Genomic DNA, 23,464 nt, shown 5'->3' with positions numbered 1-23,464 from the left:
ACCTGCACATCCCTGTGCACTATGGGGTAATTTCCCATGGCCAATCCACCCTAACCTACACATCCCTGGGCACTATGGGGTAATTTCCCATGGCCAATCCACCCAAACCTTTGGACTGTGGGAGGAAACCGGAGCACCCAGAGGAAACCCACGCAGACACGGGGAGAACGTGCAAACTCCACACAGACAGTAACCCGGAGGGTGGAATCGAACCCAGGCCCCTGGCGCCGGTAGGCAGCAGCGCTAACCACTGAGCCACCGTGCCGCCCTAAAAATGTCCATCCAGATGGAAGTGGTCATGGGTTTGGATGGTGCTGTCTGAGGATCTTTGGGAGTTTCTGTCATGTAGATGGAACACTTGAGATGGGAAAAGTCTGAGAGAAACATTTACTAAGTGGGAACACAACTGGGGACAGAGTTCCTTGAAACCTGTGTCACAGACCAACGGGGCAGTTAACAAGGCGTTTAGCACATTTACCTTCACTGCTCAGACCTTGGAGTACAGGAGCTGGAACGTCATGTTGAGGACGTTAATGAGGCTCCTCTGGAATACTGTGTCCAGTTCTGGTCGCCCTGTTGCAGGAAGGATATTATCAAGCTGGAGAGGGTTCAGAAGAGATTTACCAGGATGTTCCCGGGAATGGAGGGTAGGAGGTTGAGGGGTGACCTTGTAGAGGTTTATAAAATCGCGAAGGGGTTGGATCAGGTGGATGACAAAGGTCTTTTCCCCAGGGTGGGGGGAGTCCAGAACTAGAGGGCGTAGGATTAAGGTGTGAGGGGAAAGGGACCTGAGGGGCAACTTTTTTCATGCAGAGGGTGGTACGTGTATGGAATGAGGTGCCAGAGGAAGTGGTGGAGGCTGGTACAATGACAGCATTTAAAAGGCATAGGAATAGAAAGGGTTTAGAGGGATATGGGCGAATGCAGCTGGTTCAATTTGGGAAAATTTATCAAACATAGACTGCTTAGACCCAAGGGTCAAGAAGAGATCAAGAGGGATGGGGTGGGGACCAAGCCTCTGACAAGGCAGCTGCTCCCGCATTTCCACACTGGACAACTGCCCGGAATTTTTTTGTTTTGGAGCTCTGAGGTGGGATTTGAACCCAGAATCTTCTCACTCCGAGGTTCAGCGTGTTGCTAACGGAGCCCAGATGCCTTCCAGGCTGTCTCCGTCAGAACCTGAAGTCCCAGGAGAGCGAAAGGTTTGGGCCTAGCACAACATTCGGGCCTAACTCAACATTCAGGCTTAGTGCTACGTTCAGGCCTAACCCAGCCATCAGGACCCGCCCTACGTTCAGGCCTAACACAACCCTGAGGCCTAGCGCGATGTTTGAGCCTAACTTGACGCTCAGGCCTAGTCTTGATGATCGGGCCTAATCCAACATTGAAGCCTGTCTGACAGTAAAGCCATGTTCCTCATGATGATGTAATAAAAGAGGAGAGACCAAGGAATGTGGAAGAGGGAAGGCTATGGTTGACACTCACGGGATTCCGCTGTTGACTAAATCTGAGTTGCCCCCCCCCCCCCACCACCATTTCTCGCTGTTCTATCCTCGCGGATGTGTTGTTATGAGAAGCCAAAGGCTTTGAAGGTAAATTCTCAGTAACCAAGTCTTTGATTGCTCTGCAGCTATTCCGGGAATAAAAGTCTACATTGATCCCTTCACCTACGAGGACCCCAATGAGGCTGTCCGAGAGTTTGCCAAGGAGATCGATATCTCCTACGTGAAGATTGAAGAGGTTATAGGAGCTGGTAGGTGACGGGGCGGTGTGGCTGGGTTGCTTCTTGACGTCGGGGTGTTCCGTGCACACACGTGCGGGCGTGCGGAGTCTAGGGGGGGTGGGAAGCGCCAACATGGCTCCCACAAGACCGTCCCAAACATCCTGCCCCTCCGGGTGCAGTACCAGCACTGGCCAGCACTCCCCGTGGCGCTGGCGAGCTGCCGGCCTCTGACCTGGGAGTGGCGGGGCCTCCTGCGTTACTGACAGCCAATCGTACGCGTCTGCGCCAGGTCATGTGCTCCCTTGGGTCTTTCCCAAGGTTCTCTGTGAGCTGGCACAGACTGGGATAAACCCCCGGGTACAGACTGGGATAAACCCCCAGGTACAGACTGGGATAAACCCCCGGGTACAGACTGGGATAAATCCCCAGGTACAAACTGGGATAAACCCCCAGGTACAGACTGGGATAAATCCCCGGGTACAGACTGGGATAAACCCCCAGGTACAGACTGGGATAAACCCCCAGGTACAGACTGGGATAAACCCCCAGGTACAGACTGGGATAAACCCCGGGTACAGACTGGGATAAACCCCCAGGTACAGACTGGGATAAACCCCCAGGTACAGACTGGGATAAACCCCTGGAATAGATCATACAACAATACAGGCCCTTCAGCCCATCATCTTGTGCCAAGCATTTACCTTCATCTAAGATCCAACCCCAACCCTACACACCCCCCTATTTCCTGCCCTCCATCGCTTCATTGTCCCTCATGTCCCTGACTCTGCGACCACCCTGACAGTGCATTCCACACACCCCCCCACTCTCTGTGGAAAGAACCTACCTCTGACATCTACCCTCGACCTTCCCCCAATCACCTTCAAGTTATGACCCCTCGTGACAGCCATTTCTGCCCTGGGGAAGAGTACTCTCTCTACGCCTCTCGTTATCTTGTACACCTCTCTCCCCTCTCTCCAGTGTGGAAAGCCCCAGCTCACTCATCCTCTCTTCATAAGACAAGCCCTCCAATCCAGGCAGCACCCTGGCAAATCTCCTCTGCGCCCCCTCTACAGCATCTACATCCTTCCTATAATGAGGTGACCAGAACGGGACACAATACTTCACGTGTGGTCTCACCAGGGCTTTATAGAGCTGCAGCAAAACCTTGCGGCTCTTAAACTCAATCCCCCTGTTACTGAAAGCTAAAACACCATACGCCTTCTTAACAACCCTATCAACTTGGGTCGCAACTTTGAGGGATATAGGCACGTGGAATTCGAATCCTGTTGTTCCTCCACACTGCCAAGAATCCAACCCTGGATTCAGCATTCAAATTCCATCTTCCAAAATGAATCACCTGGCATTTATCCAGGTCGAACTCCATCTGCCACTTCTCGGCCCAGCTCTGCATCCTGTCTGTGTCTTGTTGTAGCCTGCAACTTCCCTCTACACTATCTACGACACCACCCACCTTCATATCATCGGCAAACATACTAACCCACTCTTAACTTCCTCATCCAAGTCGTTTATAAAAACTACAAAAAGCAGCGAGAGGCCCAAGAACAGATCCCTGCGGGGTCCCCCCTGGTCACCGGACTCCAGACAGGACGCTTCCCATCCCCTAACACTTGCTGTCTTCACTCGGCCAGCCAACTCTGTATCCAGACCAGCCAGATTTCCCTGTATCCCCATACCTTCTCACTTTGTGAATGCTCGTAGGGATTTTCCGGCTCAGTCCAATGGATCTGAGAGGTGTACGGACTTTGTCTGAAACCCACCCTAGTGCTGTCATGTGGTCCTGTTCTGACAGTGGGACTCGAGATGGGGGCCGATGACCCACGCCAGTCCAGCTGCAGTTACAACCATCCCACCAGGGGCGGTGCTGTCCGCGGCTGCAGTGGCAGGCCATACAGCCCATCGAGACAGCTCCTCCATACCATCAGACCCTCCACCCCACCTCCCTGCCCTTTTCCCCTCGATTCCCTGCTTGATTTAAGAGCTGCCTCGGCCCACTGCCGGAAAGAGTTACACGGATTTCCTGCCCTCTGGTGGCTCAGTGGTTAGCGCTGCTGCCTCACAGCGTCAGGGACTCGGGTTCGAATCCAGCCTCGGGCGACTGTCTGTGTGGAGTTTGCACTTTCTCCCCGTGTCTGCGTGGGTTTCATCCGGGTGCTCCGGTTTCCTCCCACAGTTCAAAGATGTGCAGGCTAGGGTGGATTGGCCATGCTAAATTACCCATAGTGCCCAGGGATGTGCAGGTGAGGGTGGATTGGCCATGCTAAATTACCCATAGTGCCCAGGGATGTGCAGGTGAGGGTGGATTGGCCATGCTAAATTACCCATAGTGCCCAGGGATGTGCAGGTTTGGGTGGATTGGCTGTGCTAAATTACCCATAGTGCCCAGGGATGTGCAGGTTAGGGTGGATTGGCCATGCTAAATTACCCATAGTGCCCAGGGATGTGCAGATTAGGGTGGATTGGCTGTGCTAAATCACCCATAGTGCCCAGGGATGTGCAGGTTAGGGTGGATTGGCCGTACTAAATTACCCATAGTGCCCAGGGATGTGCAGGTTAGGGTGGATTGGCCGTGCTAAATTACCCAAAGTGTCCAGGGATGTGCAGGTTAGGGTGGATTGCCCGTACTAAATTACCCATAGCGTCCAGGGATGTGCATGTTAGGGTGGATTGGCCATGCTAAATTACCCATAGCGTCCAGGGATGTGCAGGTTAAGGTGGATTGGCCGTGCTAAATTACCCATAGTGTCCAGGGATGTGCAGGTTAGGGTGGATTGGCCATGCTAAATTACCCATAGTGTCCAGGGATATGCACGTTAGGGCGGATTGGCCATGCTAAATTACCCATAGTGTCCAGGGATGTGCAGGTTAGGGTGGATTAGCCGTGCTAAATTACCCATAGTGCCCAGGGATGTGCAGGTTAGGGTGGATTGGCCGTGCTAAATTACCCATAGTGCCCAGGGATGTGTAGGTTAGGGTGGATTGGCCATGCTAAATTACCCATAGCGTCCAGGGATGTGCAGGTTAAGGTGGATTGGCCGTGCTAAATTACCCATAGTGTCCAGGGATGTGCAGGTTAGGGTGGATTGGCCATGCTAAATTACCCATAGTGTCCAGGGATATGCACGTTAGGGCGGATTGGCCATGCTAAATTACCCATAGTGTCCAGGGATGTGCAGGTTAGGGTGGATTAGCCGTGCTAAATTACCCATAGTGTCCAGGGATATGCACGTTAGGGCGGATTGGCCATGCTAAATTACCCATAGTGTCCAGGGATGTGCAGGTTAGGGTGGATTGGCCATGCTAAATTACCCATAGTGCCCAGGGATGTGCAGGTTAGGGTGGATTGGCCGTGCTAAATTACCCATAGTGCCCAGGGATGTGCGGGCCAAGTGGTGTAGTCATGGCGAAATACAGAATTACGGGGAACGGGTCAGGAATGCTTTTCAGAGGGTCAGTGTGAACTCAATGAGCCGAATGGCCTGCACCCAGGGATTCTGGAACTCTGAGATAGACAAAGTCTCGCCCGCTCCCCCTCCCCCCCCTTGGTTTCCTGGTCTCCCGTGTCCGTCTCAAATTCATGACCCTGACCCCCCTCTGTCTAAATTATAACACTCGGCACTGTTAGATTTGTTGGGTGGGCTGGTGGGCGTAGGGGAGATGCAAAATGTTTGTGATGAAACACTTCTCGATGTCTCCCTGAAGGCCGTGGTTGTAATGTGAAGGTATCTCCTCCCCCTCCAGCCACCTCTCCCTGGACAAAATGGATTTCTCCCCAACATTCCCTCGCGAATCCTTCAGTCCCCCAGATGGGAGCAGTGTCTGCCAGGACCCTGTTGGAATCGATCCAGACCCCGCGGCGTTCCATCCCAGGACGGAATATCCTTCCTGAGGCGTGGTGCCCAGAGCTGAGTGCGAATTATCCCAGATGGGATATATACCAGGCCTGTCCTTATGATCTGAAGCCTGACTTCCGCCCCCATTGTCTCCCGATCCCCCGTGAGACACCAGCTCCCATTCCATTCGCTTTTGTAATATTTATTTTCCTGCACCTTTCCTGACCTCTGCCTGACGATGCGCTAGGCCCCAGCTCCTCTGAGTCCGCCCATCCCATTTCCTCCGCCATTCCTGTAGATAAATCCCAATACAATCACCGCTTTCTGGCCCAAACCTCCCCTCCTCCTCCCCCCCCGCCCCCCCCAAACTTCTTGAGTATTGGAAAGACACTTTCTCCCCCCTCACCCCACAGCCCCATGTGGTTTTTCACCTCATCGGGGCCATGATGTAAGGGTTGGGGTGTGGGGAGTGACACGTCAGCTGGATGGTAAATCCATGAGGAGGACACAGTGCTGGGTGGAAGATTAGCCGTGCTAAATTACCCATAATGCCTGGGGGTGTGCAGGTTAGGGTGGATTGGCCATGCTAAATTACCCATAGTGCCCAGGGATGTGCAGGTTAGGGTGGATTGGCCGTGCTAAATTACCCATACTGCCTGGGGGTGTGCAGGTTAGGGTGGATTGGCCATGCTAAATTACCCATAGTGCCCAGGGATGTGCAGGTTAGGGTGGATTGGCCATGCTAAATTACCCATACTGCCTGGGGGTGTGCAGGTTAGGGTGGATTGGCCATGCTAAATTACCCATAGTGCCCAGGGATGTGCAGGTTAGGGTGGATTGGCCGTGCTAAATTACCCATACTGCCTGGGGGTGTTCAGGTTAGGGTGGATTGGCCATGCTAAATTACCCATAGTGCCTGGGGGTGTGTAGGTTAGGGTGAATTGGCCATGCTAAATTACCCATAGTGCCCAGGGATGTGCAGGTTAGGGTGGATTGGCCATGCTAAATTACCCATACTGCCTGGGGGTGTGTAGGTTAGGGTGGATTGGCCATGCTAAATTACCCATACTGCCTGGGGGTGTGTAGGTTAGGGTGGATTGGCCATGCTAAATTACCCATACTGCCTGGGGGTGTGTAGGTTAGGGTGAATTGGCCATGCTAAATTACCCATACTGCCTGGGGGTGTGTAGGTTAGGGTGGATTGGCCATGCTAAATTACCCATACTGCCTGGGGGTGTGTGGGTTAGGGTGAATTGGCCATGCTAAATTACCCATAGTGCCCAGGGATGTGCAGGTTAAGGTGGATTGGCCATGCTAAATTACCCATACTGCCTGGGGGTGTGCAGGTTAGGGTGGATTGGCCATGCTAAATTACCCATAGTGCCCAGGGATGTGCAGGTTAGGATGGATTGGCCATGCTTAATTACTTATAGTGCCCAGGGATGTGTAGGTTAGGGTGAATTAGCCATGCTAAATTACCCATAATACCTGGGGATGTGCAGGTTAGGGTGGATTGGCCATGCTAAATTACCCATAGTGCCCAGGGATGTGCAGGTTAGGGTGAATTAGCCATGCTAAATTACCCATAATGCCTGGGGATGTGCAGGTTAGGGTGGATTGGCTACACTATATTACCCATAGTGCCCAGGGATGTGCAGGTTAGGGGGGATTGGCCGTGCTAGATTACCCATAGTGTTGGGGTGCATTAGTCTGGCATGAGTACAGCAAATGGCTCTGGGTGGGTTGCTCTTCGGAGGGTCTTGTTGGGCTGAAGGGTGTGTGTCCACACTGTAGGGAATCCAATCTAACCTGGTGAGGGCACACCTGGAGAACTGTGTGCAGCTTTGGGCGCCTGACTTGAGAAAGGATGGCCCTGGCACTGGGAAGGGGGAGCAGAGAGGGGGGGGGTCACTCGGTTAATTCTGGAGTCGAGGGGGTTGGCGTCTGAGGAGAGACTGGGTCGACTGGGATTATAATCTTTGGAATTCAGAAGAATATGGGTTGGGGGGAAGTCTTGTAGAAACATAAAACGATGAAGGGAATAGATAAGATGGAGGTAGAGAGGATGTTGTCTGCTGGTGGGTGAAACTAGGACACAAAGGGCCTAGTCTCGAGATTAGAGGGAGCAGGTTTAGGATGGAATTGAAAAGGAACATCTTCATCTGGAAAGTTGTGAATCCATGGAATTCCCTGCCCAGTGATGTGGTTGACACTACTTCAGTCATCGCTTTTATAGCTCAGGGAGATCATATGTTGAACAATTCCGGGTTACGGTGAGAGGGCGGGTAAGTGGAGCTCTATTGAGTGGGAGATCAGCTCGAAGGGCCGAATGGCTTACTGCTGCTCTGAGTCCTTCTGAGCTGTACAATTCTAACAGGGGGGAGGTGATGCAAGAGTAGAGGGAGCCGGGGGGGAGTGGGGGTTGGTTGGATGTGCGCGGACTGTTAGTGGGACAGGGGCGGAGGGAGCTGTGAGTCACACCCACAGTGTCCCACGTCTTTGTTCACAGGGACCGAGGGGACGGAACATTCAACTTGGGACAAGACCCTGGGTAGAGCTCAGCTGGAGGACAGGAAAGATGGGAACACATCAGAGAGAGAGAGGGAGGGAGAGGGAGAGGGGTAGAGAGAGAGAGAGAGAGAGAAGGGGAGAGAGAGGGAGGGAGACAGGGAGGGGAGGGAGAGAGAGAGAGGGAAGGGGAGAGAGGGGGAGAGAGAGGGAAGGAGGGAGAGGGAGAGGGGGAGAGAGAGAGAGAGAAGGGGAGAGAGAGAGAGGGAGGGAGACAGGGAGGGGAGGGAGAGAGAGAGAGGGAAGGGGAGAGAGGGGGAGAGAGAGGGAAGGAGGGAGAGGGAGAGAGAGGGAAGGAGGGAGAGAGGGAGGGTGAGAGAGGAAGAGAGAGAGGGGGGTAGGGAGAGAGGGAAGGAGAGACAGGGAGAGAGGGAGGGAAGGAGAGAGAGGGAGAGGGAGAGAGGGAAGGAGAGAGAGGGAGGGCAGGAGAGAGAGGGAGAGAGAGGGAAGGAGGGAGAAGGAAGAAGAGTGAGTGAGTGTGAGAGAGAGAGGGAGAGCATGAGAGAGAAAGTGTGAGAGACAGAGAGTGAGACACAGAAACAAAGCGCAGCGGGGTGGGGGGAAAGAGAGCGAGAGAGAGAGGGATGGATGAGAACGGTCCCTGGGATGAGGAACGTCAGTGATGGGGATGGATTGAAGAGGAAGGGAGATTCCAGAGAGGGTTAAACATCATGGGGAGGGGGGCAGAGGAGAAGCTGCTCCTGCCCCGAAAAGGGGCAAGAATGGGGTGGGGGGGGGAGGGGGTGGGCGCAGGTTGAAAGTGACGAATGAAAGGAGCAAGGGCAAGGAATGATCTCCACCCAGAGAGCAGCCCGGGGTCAGGGGGGGGGACACTGCCTGGGGACATGGGGGGGGAGGTTCCTCTGGAGAGGGCAGGGGGAGGAATTGGATGGGATTGGGGTAGAAATGGGGTGTGGGGAGGTGGCGGGAGATTCGGCACTCAGTGATGACAGGGCTAGGTAGGCACCGTTGGACTCATTGTTCGCTGTCGCAAAGGACAACACCGACTGGCTGTTTGCGGGATTGGCCGCAAAGGGAGCGTGGTATTCTTGCAAAGTGTCCAGATGTGACGGAAACGCTGGGACCACGTGTGTGTGTTTGTCTTGAGATCTGTGTTCGGCGGGGGGGGGGGGGGGGGAGTTTGGATCCTATCTGGAGGTGGGAGATGGAGGGATGCTCTGAAATACAAGGAGACCCAGACCCAATCACGGCTCAAGCTGTTCCATCCCCACCCTGTTCAAAATAATTTCTCGAACGCTCGGAAAATTAGCACAACTTCAGACGACTAAACCAGCCGTGAAATCTGACAGTAACAGGAAGTGGAAGGGGTTAAACTCCCGAGGGGTTTACACGCGTGGAGTCAGGGGTTTGATGAAAGTGCTGTAGTTGTATTTAAAGACGGTTAAAGCCCGCATTTTCAGAGGCTGGTTTGGAACGATACAAGGCCGTTATCAGATCAGCCGGGCCCATCCTTCTCTGGGTGGGCAGGGGGTGGGTTTGCGGCTTTAAACGTGGAAGGGTGGACTGCGCAATTCAGGGAGGATTGGCAGAACCGTCTCCACCCCAACCCACTCACCGAGAGGGATGTCCAAAACTGCGCGCATGCTACACACACACACACACACGCCACGCACACGCTACCTACACGCGACACGCTCCAGTAACGGCCACACAGGAGTTTTTAACCAGGGTCCGCTCAGTCCCCACTCCCCAGGTGAACGGAGCAGAACTGCCCCAAGTACCATTAACTGCCCCTTCGCATTCTGTAATCAGCCCCTCTCCCCCCCCCCGACCCCGTCAGTCACCTCCTCACCCCCCCGTCTCACCACTCCCACCCCCATCCCCTTTCCCCCTCCTCTCTACCCCCTACCCCCTTCCCCTCTCTCTCCCCTTCCCCCCCCCCCTCTCCCCTCTCCCCCTTCCCCTCTCTCTCTCACCCCTTCTCCCTCTCTCCCCCCTTCCCCTCTCTCCCATTCTCCTCTCTCCCCTTCCCCTCTCTCTCTCCCCCCCTCCCCTCTCTTTCCCCCCCCCCCTCTCTCCCCCCCTCCCCTCTCTCCCCCCCCCCCTCTCTCCCCTTCTCCTCTCTCCCCCTTCCCCTCTCTCTCTCATCCCTACCCCCTCTCTCCCCCTTCCCCTCTCTCCCCTTCTCCTCTCTCCCCTTCCCCCTCCCCCTCCCCTCTCTCTCTCCCCTCTCACCACCTTTCTCTCTCTCCTCCATCTTGCCCCTTCCACCTCCCCACCTTTGAGGGCTTCTGGCCTGAAGGGTCTCACGTTGGGAATGCAAGATGGAATTGTCAGGAGAGAGAGTCTGGGAAGGCATGGCCCTTTGGAAGGGACCAGGAGCAGAGGGAATGCTGGAGGCATGAGGTGGGGGTAGGGACGATGACTTGGTCAGGGACGCCATCTTGTTGCAGCCATCTTGTTGATACCATCTTGTTGATACCATCTTGCTGACGCCATCTTGTTGACACCATCTTGTTGACACCATCTTGTTGATGCCATCTTGTTGACGCCATCTTGCTGACGCCATCTTGTTGACGCCATCTTGTTGACACCATCTTGTTGATACCATCTTGTTGACGTCTGCTTGTTGACGCCATCTTGTTGATACCATCTTGCTGACGCCATTTTGTTGACACCACCTTGTTGACGCCATCTTGCCTTATTTTGCAGGGGAGTTTGGTGAGGTCTGCCGGGGGCGGCTGAAGGTGCTGGGAAAGAGGGAGACGTACGTGGCCATCAAAACGCTGAAAGGGGGCTACACAGACCGCCAGCGGCGAGACTTCCTGAGCGAGGCCAGCATCATGGGACAATTCGACCATCCCAACATCATCCACCTGGAGGGGGTGGTCACCAACAGCTGCCCAGTCATGATCATCACCGAGTTCATGGAGAACGGGGCACTGGACTCCTTCCTGCGGGTGAGTGCCAACAGCTCCGCCCCCCCCAACTCTCCGCCTCCCCGGGTTCGCAGCCTCTGCATTCATATAGCGCCCTCTCTTCATGCCTCCATCACTTTCAAGGGGAAACCATGCCCCCCCTCCTTGAGCCCTCCTTCGTCCCCTCTCTCTACCCCCTCCCCCCCCCTCCCACCACCCACCTCACCATGATAGATACACACCAGAACAATGGCAGAGCGTAGGGAGGGCACAGCACGATCCCACAGGCAGGCAGGGGACAGTTAAGGTGGGACAGTCTGGCTGTGCTTCTGCGCCGGGACAGTACTGGATCCCAGAGTTCCAGCGAGTGTTTCCATCCGCGTTCGGAATCTCCCCGGGGAAGGGGGTGGGTTTCTGCTGGCCAAGTGTTGGCGATTAAATGTTGACCATTTGTTGTTTTTCCTTCTCGTGTCTGTCTGTGTCTGTGTGTGTGTGTGTCTGTGTGTGTGTGTACCTGTGCGTGTGTGTGTATGTGTGCGTGTGTGTGTCTGTGTGCATGTGTGTGTGTGCATGTGTCTGTGTGTCTGTGTGTGTGTCCGTGTGTCTGTGTGTGTGTGTGCATGTGTCTGTGTGTGCGGCTGTGTGTGTGTGTCTGTGTATCTGTGGGTGTGTGTGTGTGTCTGTGTGTATGGTTGTGTGTGTGTGTATCTGTGTATGTCTGTGTGTGTGTATCTGTGTGTGTATCTGTGTGTATGTGTGTCTGTGTGTGTGTGTATCTGTGTGTGTGTGTATCTGTGTGTGTGTATGTGTGTGTGTGTATCTGTGTGTGTGTATCTGTGTGTGTGTATGTGTGTGTGTGTATCTGTGTGTGTGTATGTGTATGTGTGTGTGTGTCTGTATGTGTGTCTGTGTGTGTCTATGTGTATGTCTGTGTGTGTGTATCTGTGTGTGTGTGCATGTGTCTGTGTGTGTGTGCATGTGTTCTGTGTGTGCGGCTGTGTGTGTGCGTCTGTGTGTCTGTGTGTGCATGTGTCTGTATCTGTGTGTGTGTATCTGTGTGTGTATGTGTGTCTGTGTATGTGTGTGTGTGTGTGTGTCTGTGTGTATGGTTGTGTGTGTGTGTGTGTATCTGTGTATGTCTGTGTGTGTGTATCTGTGTGTGTGTATCTGTGTGTATGTGTGTCTGTGTGTGTGTGTGTGTATGTGTGTGTGTGTCTGTGTCTGTGTGTCTGTATGGCTGTGTGTGTGTATCTGTGTATGTCTGTGTGTGTGTATCTGTGTGTGTATCTGTGTGTGTGTATCTGTGTGTCTGTGTGTGTGTGTGTGTATCTGTGTGTCTGTATGGCTGTGTGTGTGTATCTGTGTATGTCTGTGTGTGTGTGTATCTGTGTGTCTGTGTATGTGTGTGTCTGTGTGTGTGTGTGTATCTGTGTGTGTGTGTGTGTGTATCTGTGTGTCTGTGTATCTGTGTGTCTGTGTGTGTGTGTGTATCTGTGTGTGCGTGTGCCCACCGGCCTGCAGCAGAATGACGGTCAGTTCACTGCCATCCAGTTGGTGGGGATGCTGAGGGGCATCGCCTCGGGCATGAGGTACCTGTCCGACATGAGCTACGTTCACCGGGACCTCGCTGCCCGCAACATCCTGGTCAACAGCAACCTGGTCTGTAAGGTCTCCGACTTCGGCCTCTCCCGCTTCCTGGAGGAGAATTCCTCGGATCCCACTTACACCAGCACCTTGGTGAGAAACCTCGGGGGGGAGAGGGGGCAGAGGGCATGGGGTGTGGAGCAGGGCGTGGGGGGGGGGGGCGACGGCGTTCATGTTACTGCCTCCATCTTGCCAGCCCTTTGGTCTGACTCGCAGAGGGAGGGGGCGAGGGGGCGGAGGGAGATGGGGAAGGCTGGACCTTTGCTCCATTTGTAATGATTGGCGATCCCTCCGTGATCCAGCGTTGCTGTTGAGTGTTGATCACATTTCAATGCAAGGGGCCTAACAGGAAAGGCAGATGAACTCAGGGCATGGTTAGGAACATGGGACTGGGATATTCTAACAATTACAGAAACATGGCTCAGGGTTTTTACAAATATATTAAGGACAAAAGTTAACTAGGGAGAGAATAGGGCCCCTCAAAGATCAGCAAGGCGGCCTTTGTGTGGAGCCACAGAAAAGGGGGGAGATACTAAATGAATATTTGCATCAGCATTTACTGTGGAAAAGGATATGGAAGATATAGACTGTAGGGAAATAGATGGTGACATCTTGCAAAATGTCCAGATTACAGAGGAGGAAGTGCTGGATTTCTTGAAACGGTTAAAGGTGGATAAATCCCCAGGACCTGATCAGGTGTACCCGAGAACTCTGTGGGAAGCTAGAGAAGTGATTGCTGGGCCTCTTGCTGAGATATTTGTATCATCGATAGTCACAGGTGAGGTGCTGGAAGACTGGAGGTTGGCTAACGTGGTGCCACTGTTTACGAAGGGCGGTAAGGACAAGCCAGGGAACTATAGACCGGTGAGCCTGACCTCAATGGTGGGAAAGTTGTTGGAGGGAATCCTGAGGGACAGGATGTACATGTATTTGGAAAGGCAAGGACTGATTCGGGATAGTCACCATGGCTTTGTGTGTGGGAAATCATGTCTCACAAACTTGATTGAGTTTTTTGAAGAAGTAACAAAGAAGATTGATGAGGGCAGAGCAGTAGATGTGATCTATATGGACTTCAGTAAGGCGTTTGACAAGGTTCCCCATGGGAGACTGATTAGCAAGGTTAGATCTCATGGAATACAGGGAGAACTAGCCATTTGGATACAGAACTGGCTCAAAGGTAGAAGACAGAGGGTGGTGGTGGAGGGTTGTTTTTCAGACTGGGGGCCTGTGACCAGTGGAGTGCCACAAGGATCGGTGCTGGGCCCTCTACTTTTTGTCATTTACATAAATGATTTGGATGCGAGCATAAGAGGTACAGTTAGTAAGTTTGCAGATGACACCAAAATTGAGGTGTAGGGGACAGCGAAGAGGGTTACCTCAGATTACAACAGGATCTGGACCAGATGGGCCAATGGGCTGAGAAGTGGCAGATGGAGTTTAATTCAGATAAATGTGAGGTGCTGTATTTTGGGAAAGCAAATCTTAGCAGGACTTATACACTTAATGGTAAGGTCCTAGGGAGTGTTGCTGAACAAAGAGACCTTGGAGTGCAGGTTCATAGCTCCTTGAAAGTAGAGTCACAGGTAGATAGGATAGTGAAGAAGGTGTTTGGCATGCTTTCCTTTATTGGTCAGAGTATTGAGTACAGGAGTTGGGAGGTCATGTTGCGGCTGTACAGGACATTGGTTAGGCCACTTTTGGAATATTGTGTGCAATTCTGGTCTTCCTATCGGAAAGATGTTGTGAAACTTGAACGTATTCAGAAAAGATTCACAAGGATGTTGCCGGGGTTGGAGGATCTGAGCTACAGGGAGAGGCTGAACAGGCTGGGGCTGTTTTCCCTGGAGCATCAGAGGCTGAGGGGTGACCTTATATAGGTTTATAAAATCATGAGGGACATGGATAGAGTAAATGGAAAAAGTCTTTTCCCTGGGGTGGGGGAGTCCAGAAGGAGAGGGCATAGGTTCAGGGTGAGACGTGAAACATATAAAAGGGACCTAAGGGGCAACGTTTTCGCACAGAGGGTGGTACGTGTGTGGAATGAGCTGCCAGAGGAAGTGGTGGAGGCTGGTACAGTTACAGCATTTAAGAGGCATCTGGATGGGTATATGAATAGGAAGGGTTTGGAGGGATATGGGCCGGGTGCTGGCAGGTGGGACTAGATTGGGTTGGGATATCTGGTCGGCATGGACGGGTTGGGCCAAATGTTGATCACTCGGTGATCCAGCGATATTATCGAGTGTTGCTGATGATGGAGAGACCCATTCGGGATGGGGGCAGCTGTGCGACAGCCATTTTGAACGGTTGGCCGGGTGATGATAATTACGAGTGTTTTATGACAGTCACCTTCCAAACGTGAGGCAGGTTGGGGGTGGAACTGAGGGAATGTGAGAACCTTCGGCTCTCTGACCAAGATGGCTGCTGGCTCGCACTCTGGTTTAATTGCTGATTTCCCTTTCTTCCGACACAGGGCGGAAAAATCCCAATCCGATGGACCGCTCCAGAAGCCATAGCTTTCCGCAAGTTCACCACGGCCAGCGACGTGTGGAGTTACGGGATTGTCATGTGGGAGGTGATGTCCTACGGAGAAAGGCCATACTGGGATATGTCGAACCAGGATGTAAGTATTCCAGAACCTGCCGGCTTCCTTTTCAAAAACCCTTACACTTCCGACCGACTCCTCTCCCTCACCCCGTCCCCTTTACCCCCGTCCCCTTTAATCCCGTCCCCAAACTTCCCAAGGCCTCACCCTCTGGGACCTGACTCCCTAAGTCTCACCTTCATTCCCCGTCTACCTAGGCCTCACACCCTGGTCCCAATCCCCCTAGGCCTCACATCCTGGTCCCAATCCCCCTAGGCCTCACACCCTGGTCCCAAACCCCCTAGGCCTCACACCCTGGTCCTAATCCCCCTAGGCCTCACATCCTGGTCCCAATCCCCCTAGGCCTCACATCCTGCTCCCAATCCCCCTAGGCCTCACACCCTGGTCCCAATCCCCCTAGGCCTCACACCCTGGTCCCAAACTCCCTAGGCCTCACACCCTGGTCCCAATCCCCCTAGGCCTCACACCCTGGTCCCAAACTCCCTAGGCCTCACATCCTGGTCCCAATCCCCCTAGGCCTCACACCCTGGTCCCAAACACCCTAAGCCTCACACCCTGGTCCCAATCCCCCTAGGCCTCACATCCTGGTCCCAATCCCCCTAGGCCTCACACCCTGGTCCCAATCCCCCTAGGCCTCACATCCTGGTCCCAATCCTCCTAGGCCTCACACCCTGGTCCCAATCCCCCTAGGCCTCACACCCTGGTCCCAATCCCCCTAGGCCTCACACCCTGGTCCCAATCCCCCTAGGCCTCACACCCTGGTCCCAATCCCCCTAGGCCTTACACCCTGGTCCCAAACTCCCTAGGCCTCACACCCTGGTCCCAATCCCCCTAGGCCTCACACCCTGGTCCCAAACTCCCTAGGCCTCACACCCTGGTCCCAATCCCCCTAGGCCTCACACCCTGGTCCCAAACCCCCTAGGCCTCACACTCTGGTCCCAAACCCCCTAGGCCTCACACGCTGGTCCCAAACTCCCTAGGCCTCACACCCTGGTCCCAAACTCCCTAGGCTTCACACCCTGGTCTCAAACTCCCTAGGCCTCACACCCTGGTCCCAAACCCCCTAGGCCTCACACCCTGGTCCCAAACCCCCTAGGCCTCACACCCTGGTCCCAAAATCCCTAGGCCTCACACGCTGGTCCTAAACGTCCCTAGGCCTCAAACCCTGGTGCCAAACTCCCTAGGCCTCACACCCTGGTCCCAAACCCCCTCAGCCTCACACCCTGGTCCCAACCTCCCTAGGCCTCACATCCTGATCCCAAACTCCTTAGGCCTCACGCTGGGCCCCCATCTCCCTAGACCTCACCGCAGGCTTCCCTGTCTCCCTAGGCCGCACTCCCGGGTCCCTGGGCATTCCCCCCACCCCCAGGCTCCTGACTCCCGAGGCCTCATGTCGACTTTGACTCTCAAATCCTTCTCACGACCTGTCACCCCGTGACCTCTGACCTATCCCTCTCAGCTCCCCGGAAACGGGAGCCCCTGCTGTCCCCCTCCCCACCGTGGTGCTAATGGCCTGCGCTCTCTCCCCCTCAGGTGATCAACGCCATCGAGCAGGATTACCGGTTGCCCCCGCCGACAGAGTGCCCCACCTCGCTGCACCAGCTGATGCTGGACTGTTGGCAGAAGGAACGGAACACCAGGCCTCGGTTCGGCCTCATCGTTGGCGCCCTGGACAAGCTGATCCGTAACCCGGCCAGCCTGAAGATCGTCACACGGGAACACGGAGCGTGAGTCACCTCAGCCGCTGCGCCAACACGCTCACTCGGCTCAAACCTGGCCCCCTCCTCACCCTCCAGCACCCTCCCTCCGGGCCTGTCCAGTCCCTAACCTGTGCATCCCTGGGCACTATGGGTAATTTAGCATGGCCAATTCACCCTAACCTGTACATCCCTGGCACTATGGGTAATTTAGCACGGCCAATCCTCCCTAACCTACACATCCCTGGGCACTATGGGTAATCTAGCACGGCCAATCACCCTAACCTACCCATCCTTGGTCACTCTGGGTAATTTAGCATGGCCAATCCACCCTAACTTGCACATTCCTGGGCACTATGGGTAATTTAGCATGGCCAATCCACCCTAACCTACACATCCCTGGGCACTATGGGTAATTTAGCATGGCCAATCCACCCTAACCTACACATCCCTGGGCACTATGGGTAATTTAACATGGTCAAACCACCCTAACCTGCACATCCCTGGGCACTATGGGTAATTTAGCATGGCCAATCCACCCTAACCTGCACATCCCTGGGCACTATGGGTAATTTAGCATGGCCAATCCACCCTAACCTACACATCCCTGTGCACTATGGGTAATTTAGCATGGCCAATCCACCCTACCCTGCACATCCCTGGGCACTATGGGTAATTTAGCATGGCCAATCCACCCTAACCTGCACATCCCTGGGCACTATGGGTAATTTAGCATGGCCAATCCACCCTAACCTGCACATCCCTGGGCACTATGGGTAATTTAGCACGGCCAATCCAGCCTAACCTACACATCTTTAGACTGTGGGAGGAAACCGGAGCACCCGGAGGAAAACCACACAGACAGTGGCCCTGAGGCAGGAATCGAACCCTGGGTCCCTGGCACCGTGAGGCAGCAGTGCTAACCACTGAGCTACTGTGGGGCCCCAACCTCTCCACATCTCTCCCCCCGCCACCACTCCCCATCAAATCCCACCCCCTCCCCCTCCCGCAAGTATCTGGTACGTTTCGACCAGGCCGTGTCTCTCACTCCTGTAAGCTCTTCAACAGGCAGCCCCTCCGTAACCAATAGCAACGGTCCCTCCACACAGCAACCTACCCGTGCAGTGTCTCCAGTGTTCATGGGGTTGGGGGTTTTGGGGGGAGGGGGAGTGAACATTGAGCAGGCAAAGTCGGGTTGGAGGGGAGTACGGGTTAGCAATGGGCCGGACAACCCTCCCCAGGCCAGGGAGCCACCCCACCCCCACCCCACCACCCTCAGGGCGTGGAAGAACCAATGGGGAACAAGCTGTGGACCGGAGCGTGGAATCCTGAGGGGCGATGTCCTCAGTGCCAGCCCGGTTGGCGACCCGCCCTTGGCTCGGCGTTTCCCGCTGGCGCAGCGGCCATTTTGTTTTGTGATGTCAAGAGGGGAGATGAGGCGGTTGTGTCCGTCCCCTAACCATGCCCCCGCACCCCCACCAATCCCCGATTCCCGAAACAATTCCCGGCCTCGTGATCCCGCTCTTGGGGAGGGTGGGGGGTGGTTTGGGAACATGCAGGGATAAAACTGAACAGAGCGACGCTGATCCGAACCTCCTTGACGATAACGTTTGGGGCCCTCTCTGAGCCTGGGGCTCACCTGCGGCCTAGCAGGAAAGGCTTTCCCCTCACCCCTGCCCGGTTGGCGCTGTGGTGCCAAGAGTCCCGTGTGGCGCATGATGCCAAAGACCCCCACCCCCTCGTTGGGGAGGAGGAGGGGGAATGTTGCTTTGAGGGGAAAAAACCCCAAATAAATCCCGGGGTGGCGGTTTGAGAGGAACGGGGGAGGGGCGTTGATGCATTGAACGACTGGAATCTGACTTTGGCTCAATGGGATCGCACTGTGCACTCACTGACAGGGTGCTAAGGGTGGGGAAGCGCTGCATTGGCCACGTTGTGTTGGCGGGGGTGGGGGTAGCAGAGAGAGAGAGAGAGAGGCACGTTTCTCTGACCTCCCGGACCACACGTCAAGTGACCTTTCACCTCCTGTTCTCTACCCCCCCACCCCCACCCCCCCAGGCCCTCACAGCCCCTTCTGGATCGCGGGACCCCCCACTATACCACATTCTCCACGGTGGGAGACTGGCTCGACGTGATCAAGATGGGCCGCTACGAGGAGAATTTCGTCAACGCCGGCTTCACGACCTTCGACCTGGTCACTCAGATCTCAGCGGAGTGAGTATTCCGTCACCCACCCCCTCCCCCATCCCCCACCTCGGCCTACTGCTACAGCGACGTCCTTCCTCGTTCCCCCAGGGACGGGATCTGCCTCTGTTGCCTCCCGTTCCCCGCTCCATTCCGTGATTGATCCCCTCCGGGAAGGCAAGGGATGCTGGGCAGGCCGCCATCTTGACTCTCTGTCACCACCACCACTGCGGATGTATTTCCAAGCCGGAGCGGGGAATGTGCCAGGGTTAGGGTGGGAGCAGTGTAGAGGGAGCTTTACTCTGTATCTAACCCTGTGCTGTCCCTGTCCTGGGAGTGTTTGATGGGAGCGGTGGTTTTACATCCAGTTTGAAGGTGTAGAGGGAGCTTTACCTGGTCTGCCTTTGAGCGTGGACAGTTGAGGAGAGTGCCATGAGCCGGAGAGGCCAGGCCTGGGATGAAGCAGCGGAGAGGGAGTATTGTCGGGGGGAGTGGGGGACACACGAGCGTTGGCAGTAGGCCTCAGGCCTGACCTTTCCTTGTGTTCGCACAGGGACCTGTTGCGGATTGGCGTGACCCTCGCTGGGCACCAGAAGAAACTGCTAGCCAGCATCCAGACCCTGAGGGCCCAGCTGAAACCACCAGGGCCAGGGCGCAACTGACTGAGCCGGGAGTCACGTGGAATCCGATAACCCAGGCATGGAAGGCGGAGGAGGCAGAGAGAGGGAGCGAGAGAGAGAGGACGCGACTTCCTGAGCCCTTCCACCCCAACACGTCTCTCGATCTCCTCTGGCATCTCGGACCTTCGGGAAAAACTTTTGGGAATTCTGTCCCGGACTTGTTTTGCACTTTTGTTTTCTTCCTGATACTGTTGCCATGACGGCCGTGGCACGGCACTGGGCGTAGCCCTCTCCATCGACACCACCCCAACTCAGCCTGCACTAATTCAACGCCGTTGGGCATCAGCGGGATGGCTAAAGGAGGGGGGTACAATGGGCAGTGCCGCCCCCCGCCCCTCCCATGAACGTCAGAGGACAATGTAAGCCGGGTGAGGAGTTGGCAGGGGGTGGGGTGAGGGCAGACGGGGAGCTAACACGGCAAAGAGGTGACACACTCGGATCCCGGCCTTCACATTGAAGGCGCACTCCAGGACCGGGGAGAGGCGGACAGAACGGCATGCTGGGTAGGCCCCTCCACTTGCCGATCCGAGCTCTGGCTGCCTTGCGGCTCTGTCCCGTGTGTTTACATAACGTGTTGGCCACTGCGACTAAGCTGAGCGGGGGTGTCGCCTGAGCTCCCTTTGCTGGCAGCCAGAAAGCCTGAGGCCTACTCAAGGCCTTGAAAGCCTTCCTCCTCCTCCCCCACCCTCCAACTCCTCACTTTGTTCCTCGTTCCTCACCACCCGCCTCTCATAAAAAAACAATTTGAATGAGGCTACCATTCCCCTGAGTTTGGAAGAGTGCCCACCCACCACCAAAGTGGTTGCCACTTGACTACCCTCTGGGATTCCGGCCTAGCCAACGACGCCCTCATCCCATGACTGAATGCTTTCAATAAAACCAAACAGACCTCCGAGAAAGAGAAAGCGGTTTTAAAAGAAATAGAGCTGGCGAAATGGCACTTAGACGCGGCATTGACTTGCCGGTCGTTCCCGGTGGGTCGCCCCTGGAGACGGGCCGGCGGCCATTTTGAAAGGAGGACACGCCAACCTGATGTTGGGGGGAAGGGGGCAGCGGGCGGGGTGGTCACCTGTAGGGTGTGAGGGGTGGGGGTGAGGAGCAGGGAAATGGGTGCGGTTGGCCGGGGAACGGTGAGTGAGGCGAGAAAATGGCGGCTAAAAAGGCTGGGCGACCACGGTTTGGGACCCGTGCGGTGGCCCAGGTGGGCCGGGGGAGGGGGCCGGGGGGGTGCGATCGATGCAATGAAAGGTCAAGGGAAGCACCTGTCCCCCTCCCGTGACCCCCCCCAGGGGGTGGGGTCGGGGGAAGGCAGAGGTGACACTGAGCGCGCCTGGCGTGAGGTAAAGTGATGATGCGACGCTCCGTTTTTTTGGGAGTTTTATGGCCGGTCACTCCGGAGTCGGAGCTTCACTCCGGGATTGGGATTGGCCGGAAGATTTGGAGAACCCCCGTATTCTGTTGACCCCACAATTTCCCACCAGCGCCCCCCCCCCACCCCCCACCCCTTGGTTGAGCGATGACGCCTGAATCTCTCAATGTCATATATTTCCATTTTTTTTATATTAAAAAGAAAATATTTAAATCGCTCTTGCGGCAGTGAATGGTGTTTCATTCCCCCTCGTCCTGGTCCAGTTGCAGGATTTCCTGACGCGGAAGAGCGACATTGTGGGAAGGGGAGGTCCATAATGCAGGAAGAGGGCCATCCAAGAGTGTGCTGTTCCCAATCCTGATCCCTATTTCCCAGCACTGGGCCTATCGTCCTGGCTCCTCTGGTGCGAGTTTTCTGCTCCTCCCGTCTCTCCAGACAGTCAGTTCCAGAGACATACCGCCCTCTGGGATTCTCACGTTCCCTCGAAAGCTCCTGCTCCTTCCCTTAACCCCATTTCCCTCCCTCCCCAAGCCCAGCCGTGATGGAGGAAGCTTCTCTCCTGACTGATCCCCTCCTAGATTTTTGTGCCCACCCCAATCAGGTCTGCCCTCGATCGTGGATCCTCCCAGGGCAACCAGCCCACTCGCTCCAAGCTGTCTTCAAAATGGCAACTCTCCAGACCCGGCAATATCCCGGGAAATCCCTCCAGACCGGGCAATATCCCGGGAGATTTCCACTGCAGACTGGTCAGTGTCCTGGTAAATGCGTCCATACCGGAGAACATTCCAGGAAATCCCTGCAGACCGGGTAATATCCCAGGAAATCCCTCCAGACTGAGCAATATCCGGGTAATATCCCAGGAAATCCCTCCAGACTGAGCAATATCCCAGGGAATATCCCGGTGAATCCCTCCAGACCGGGCAGTATCCCGGAGAATCTCTCGAGACCGGGCTGTATCCCGGGGAATCCCTCCAGACCGGGCTGTATCCCGGGAAATCCCTCTAGACAAGGCAGTATCCCGGTGAATCCCTCCAGACCGGACAGTATCCCGGGGAAATCCCTCCAGACCGGGCAGTATTTGGTGAATCCCTCCAGACCGGGCAGTATCCCGGGAAATCCCTCCAGACCGGGCTGCATCCCAGGGAAATCCCTCCAGACCAGACAGTATCCCGGGGAATCCCTCCAGACCGGGCTGTATCCCTGGAAATCCCTCCAGACCGGGCAGTATCCCAGGGAATCTCTCCAGACCGGGCAGTATCCTGGGGAAGTCCCACCAGACCGGGCAGTATTTGGCGAAATCCCTCCAAAACGGGCAGTATCCCGGGAAATCCCTCCAGACCGGACTGTATCCTGGGGAATCCCTCCAGACCGGGACAGTATCCCGGGGAATTCCTCCAGACCGGGCTGTATCCCGGGGAATCCCTCCAGACCGAGCAGTATCTGGGGAATCCCTCCAGACCAGGCAGTATCCTGGGGAAATCCCTCCAGACCGGGCAGTATTTGGGGATTCCCTCCAGACCGGGCAGTATCCCGAGAAATCCCTCCAGCCCGGGCTGTATCCCAGGGAAATCCCTCCAGACTGGACAGTATCCCGGGGAATCCCTCCAGATCGGGCTGTATCCCTGGAAATCCCTCCAGACCGGGCAGTATCCCAGAGAATCTCTCCAGACCGGACAGTATCCCGGGGAAATCCCACCAGACCGGGCAGTATTTAGGGAAATCCCTCCAGAACGGGCAGTATCCCGGGAAATCCCTCCAGACCGGGCTGTATCCAGGGGAATCCCTCCACACCGGGGCAGTATCCCGGGGAATCCCTCCAGACCGGGCTGTATCCCTGGAAATCCCTCCAGACCGGGCAGTATCCCAGGGAATCTCTCCAGACCGGGCAGTATCCTGGGGAAGTCCCACCAGACCGGGCAGTATTTGGCGAAATCCCTCCAAAACGGGCAGTATCCCGGGAAATCCCTCCAGACCGGACTGTATCCTGGGGAATCCCTCCAGACCGGGACAGTATCCCGGGGAATTCCTCCAGACCGGGCTGTATCCCGGGGAATCCCTCCAGACCGAGCAGTATCTGGGGAATCCCTCCAGACCAGGCAGTATCCTGGGGAAATCCCTCCAGACCGGGCAGTATTTGGGGATTCCCTCCAGACCGGGCAGTATCCCGAGAAATCCCTCCAGCCCGGGCTGTATCCCAGGGAAATCCCTCCAGACTGGACAGTATCCCGGGGAATCCCTCCAGATCGGGCTGTATCCCTGGAAATCCC

General features: G+C 55.4%; 1 protein-coding gene across 4 annotated transcripts in view; it reads left to right on the top strand.

Annotated features, from left to right (window-relative positions):
• The window catches only part of LOC132835248 (ephrin type-B receptor 3-like), a 94,701-nt gene extending 73,804 nt beyond the window's left edge, over nt 1-20,897 (top strand). For 3 of the 4 annotated variants that reach the window (XM_060854631.1, XM_060854629.1, XM_060854633.1), the window contains exons 10-16: nt 1,631-1,753; nt 10,816-11,063; nt 12,543-12,758; nt 15,136-15,285; nt 16,801-16,994; nt 19,023-19,178; nt 19,702-20,897. In XM_060854631.1, coding sequence (XP_060710614.1) covers nt 1,631-1,753; nt 10,816-11,063; nt 12,543-12,758; nt 15,136-15,285; nt 16,801-16,994; nt 19,023-19,178; nt 19,702-19,810 — 1,196 coding nt within the window. In that variant the 3' untranslated portion in view covers nt 19,811-20,897. The remainder of the gene's footprint in view (nt 1-1,630; nt 1,754-10,815; nt 11,064-12,542; nt 12,759-15,135; nt 15,286-16,800; nt 16,995-19,022; nt 19,179-19,701) is intronic. The other variant, XM_060854630.1, reaches the window with a different exon arrangement.
• The last annotated feature ends 2,567 nt before the right edge of the window (nt 20,898-23,464 follow it).

Source organism: Hemiscyllium ocellatum, chromosome 44 (genome assembly GCF_020745735.1).
Source record: "Hemiscyllium ocellatum isolate sHemOce1 chromosome 44, sHemOce1.pat.X.cur, whole genome shotgun sequence".
Classification (NCBI taxonomy): Eukaryota; Metazoa; Chordata; class Chondrichthyes; order Orectolobiformes; family Hemiscylliidae; genus Hemiscyllium; species Hemiscyllium ocellatum.
Note: the sequence above shows the minus strand (reverse complement) of the source record. Positions and strands in the feature narration are given on the sequence as shown.